The following is a 3,962-nucleotide window of genomic DNA, read 5'->3' on the forward strand; positions in this document are numbered from 1 at the left end:
CAAAAGGAAAGTTTATTGGGACATCCAGATCCTTCCACCACATCAAAGGAAAGACACATATGGATGGAATGGTTAGACACTAAATAATAAAAACGATAATAATAAAATACAACTTTTGTCCCTGTAGTCTGATATTTGTGTAGGTTTACTCCTACTTTTAATAAATCTTAAATGTAATTCTTGAAAGTTGATTTTATCGAAATTGGCTAAATGAATTAAATATATTTATCAAAGTTAAATAAATTAACAAATATCAATAAAGAAGAAAAACGAATAAAATTATTGGAAATGGAAAAAACTCTTCAATTTGAGTGGTTATGAAAAATCTCCAGGGATGAGAATATGAAATGCCTTGGAATAAGATATTCTCATTCCCAAGGTTAAAAACTTGTATCAAACATGGTAATAGAATATCATTTTCCATTCCCACCTCTTATTCTCATGAACCAAACGGGCCAAAAGAGAGGGCTACCACATATTGGAATACATAGAGAGAGAAAGAAATAGATAGGCGGTGAGAGAGAGGAAAACGCTGCTGGAGAAGAATCTATTCAGTGGGTGTCTGTTTGCAGAGGTATTTTTTGGTGTTTGGGTCTCGGTTTCAGATGTTTCTTTCGGCATTATGACATTGCCTTTTTTTTAGAGTTGTTTATGCTTAATATTATTATATTTGATGTCATTTACTAGTGATTTTTAGACTTTGAGCAAAAGAACGTGATTTGGAGGTTAATAGAGTGAAAATATATTATCTTTGTCCAATAAAATCAAGACAAGGCTAAACCTCTAAAGTAGGGAGGAAAACAAGACCAATTTGCTCAAAAAAGGTGCGTCATGGTGCTTTACAACACTACGCAGGAGGTTTCAGGTTAGTGTCATATCGCTGTTGAGTGGCACTACGACAAAAGAACTTCACATGTCGTGCAGATTCAATATGAGCCTGTGGGGTCGTATTGTGGCACCGCGATGCTGTTATGGAAATCAGGTTTTAAAAATATTGGTTGATCATAAACTTCTTCAGAGGATAAACATTTGGAAATTAAAAGGAAAGAGAGTGGAAATAAAGATCTCTTTGAAAGACCATTCTAAAGTTATGGAAATCAGTTTTTTAAAAATAGAAAAATTAGAAAGCTCCTAAGAAATAAAAAAAATAGTTCTACAAAGTCAAGCCAGTTAGCATGCTTGATACAAAAAATAGAAGCGCATATAATTGCAGCAGTACCTGGAAATTTCACATAGCTCCTTTTGCTGAAGTTTTTGTAATATGTTGAAGTCTAGTTTTGAGAATATAAGCAAAGTCTCATCGTGGGAAGGATCTTGTTGGTAGATATCCAAATACTCTCTTGCCTTGTTTCTTGAAATATCTTTTCTAATAGGCAATTTCAAGGCTTTGCTAAGTTCAGCTGCAAAATGAGGATTTGATTTTGAATATCTTTCAAGATGTGTGGTAGTAAATTCAAGTGCTTCCTCAAGCACAGCTTCTCCATGTCCCCTCATATGTGATGCTTCATATAGGCTCAAAATTCCTCTTTTATCATCACCCAATGATTCTTTAAATTTTCTATTGTTGTCCATGAAGTTTGAGAATATTTCTGTTTAAGTTTAAAGTGAAAAAAAAATTAATAATCAGTTTTAAAACTAATTATATTTGTAATTAGAAGGCATAATTTCATTATTTGATCAACACTTGAAAATGTTTGGCTTTAAAATATTATAAAGTTTGAGTTGAAAAATATAATAAAAACATCAACTTACCACATGAGATCCTATAACCTTGTTGTCTAAGAAGTCGAAATAGAAGAGCAGTAATATGAAGATCTTCACCATTCTCTTTAGTCAATAAAGTTGTATAAGACACATATAATTGTTGTAAGAATTTGTCGATCTCATTTTCAAAATGATAAGATACACCTAGCCGTTGGATTGAATCAACTAACTTTAACTTCTCCAATGGGTTTTCCATGTAATCAACCACCATCATCCGTATTTCTTCTTTCAACTTTTCAGCTCGTTCTTTCATTTCATCATCTACTTTCTGAAATTATAAGAATAAAATTTTAAAATTACTCACAATACAAAAGTAATGGATTAAAGTTATACACACAATAAATGATAACTAATTAAAATAAAATATTCAATAAAGGAAATTTTTAATTTTAGTTTTACCATGCATCATCAAAGGTAGATGAAAGGAAATGATTAGTCCAAATGCTAGGATGAAAATTTGCAATAGAACGCTTTAGTATGAGGAATGTGATTGGCTTTCATAATTGAAGTAGGAGAATTGAAATTTGAGAAGACATTATCAATTCCTTTCTCGAAGAGAAAAAAAAAAAAAAAAAAAAAGAAAAAAAGAAAAAAAAAATGTAAGTTATTCACTTGAGAGCTTCTTGAATCTATTGGTGAGACAGCTTGTGATTATAAAGCATGTCTATTTATAGGCTGCTTTCCATTATATATTGTTTGTTGGCCTCGGATTCTTATTGCAAAAATCCAAAGCATTGCATAAATTACCACACGTTTTTTGTGAGTTATATCTTAATGTTATTTTATTTATAAGGTTTGACATTTGAAAGAGAAATATATTAGAAATTTCTACCATCTTGGACGTACCAATATAGTGATGTTAGGGGCTAGAGATTTATTTAAGGATTAAAGTTTAGCTTTGAATTTATAGATTTGTGTTTATATACCATTATTAAACTTAAAAAATATCTAATATACATCCTCAAATTCTCGATTCGTGTATCTAGTAAGATTTCTAAACTATCAATTTACATCCAAACGGTATCTTATATATTTTAAAAATGTTAACATTTAAATGTTATATTAGGTTTTAAATTTAACATTGTGTCTAATTAATCCATAATACCCCGGACATTTTTTATAAAAAAAATTAATGTATGTATTAGCTACATAATTAAAATTAAGACTTATTTAGACAAAAAAGCAGTTTTTCATCCATACATAATTTTAAACATTTTTAATATTTTATGAGAATTATTAGATACAAAATCGAAAGTTTGTAAATCTAGCGCACGTGTTGAGAGTAATTCAGAAATGGTTGGAACAAGTTTTGTCATTTTTAGAATTACTTTGAAAGATATTTTTAATCATTCAAATTAAATTTGGTTATATGAAAGTTGTATCTAAGAGTGTATAGTTAAATTTAAGTTGATTTTGAGTGCTTAAATATGACAAAAGTGAATCTTGACAATTTCAAAATCACTCCCAAACATGCATCTATAGTACATTTTTAAGGACTTATTTATAGTCAAATTGAATGTTTAGACATCGTTTGGTAATCGTTCTATTTTTTGTTTTTCATCGTTTGGTTACTCTTATTAACTATAGATGTTAAAAAGGTTATTAAAGCACCAATCATTACTATGAGAGAGATACTTTCCCATAAAACTAGATAAGGTTGATGTATATTTTTGTATTCACAAAGTATATGGCCTCAACTCTTTTTTATAATCTGTTTCTAGTGGTCGTGTCATAATATTTGTGGCTCTCACAGTTGCAAAGTGCCAGCAATGAACTCGGTTAAATTATTTATTTTTTAATGAAACTCTACGAACTCGATGACTTTATTTTCTCTTTAAGAATATTTAAACTTGTGGTCACATGTGGGCTTTGGACCTTGTCTGTGGCAACCTTCCATGAGAATCGTAGTGTTGTAAGCCACATGATCATTAATCAAACATTGGAAGGAGAGGCTATAGGAAGCAACATCAAACGCAGAGATAAGAATTGTTAGCCAACCATTTTGAAGGACACGCCTAAGTCCTGTCTCTTTCAATCAACATTTTCAAACCATTAATTTGTCAAGCCATAAATTTGAGTTGTCTTTGTGCTTACATGCAAGGTTATGGCAACATCTCATTTTTCTCTTTTATTTTTTAGGTCATTCTAAATTTTTTTGATAGGTCGAAGATTCCCTATAGTTTATATTTTGATCATTA

General features: G+C 30.1%; 1 protein-coding gene across 3 annotated transcripts; it reads right to left on the minus strand.

The window, feature by feature from the left end:
- On the minus strand, nucleotides 1–2,371 carry LOC120068925 ((+)-gamma-cadinene synthase-like). Of its 3 annotated transcripts, none has more exons than XM_039020566.1 (4): nucleotides 2,164–2,371; nucleotides 1,753–2,032; nucleotides 1,220–1,589; nucleotides 1–31 (listed from the first exon to the last, which is right to left on the minus strand). In XM_039020566.1, exons 1-4 carry the CDS (start codon nucleotides 2,164–2,166, stop codon nucleotides 13–15), a joined length of 672 nt encoding a protein of 223 aa, XP_038876494.1. In that variant the 5' UTR covers nucleotides 2,167–2,371; the 3' UTR covers nucleotides 1–12. The 3 variants fall into 3 exon arrangements, with proteins under 3 accessions (XP_038876494.1, XP_038876493.1, XP_038876492.1); XM_039020565.1 differs by lacking the exon at nucleotides 1–31 and adding an exon at nucleotides 48–966; XM_039020564.1 differs by lacking the exon at nucleotides 1–31 and having other exon boundaries at nucleotides 48–1,589.
- Between the last annotated feature and the right edge of the window lie 1,591 nt (nucleotides 2,372–3,962).

The sequence above is a fragment of the Benincasa hispida genome, unplaced genomic scaffold (genome assembly GCF_009727055.1).
Source record: "Benincasa hispida cultivar B227 unplaced genomic scaffold, ASM972705v1 Contig1463, whole genome shotgun sequence".
NCBI lineage: Eukaryota > Viridiplantae > Streptophyta > Magnoliopsida > Cucurbitales > Cucurbitaceae > Benincasa > Benincasa hispida.

What these genes read in the sequence shown, in the direction of transcription:
- LOC120068925 (XM_039020564.1), bottom strand. An exon ending in AGGTTATAGGATCTCATGTG is followed by an intron (nt 1,590 to 1,752) that starts GTAAGTTGATGT and finishes AAACTTAAACAG; the next exon opens with AAATATTCTCAAACTTCATG.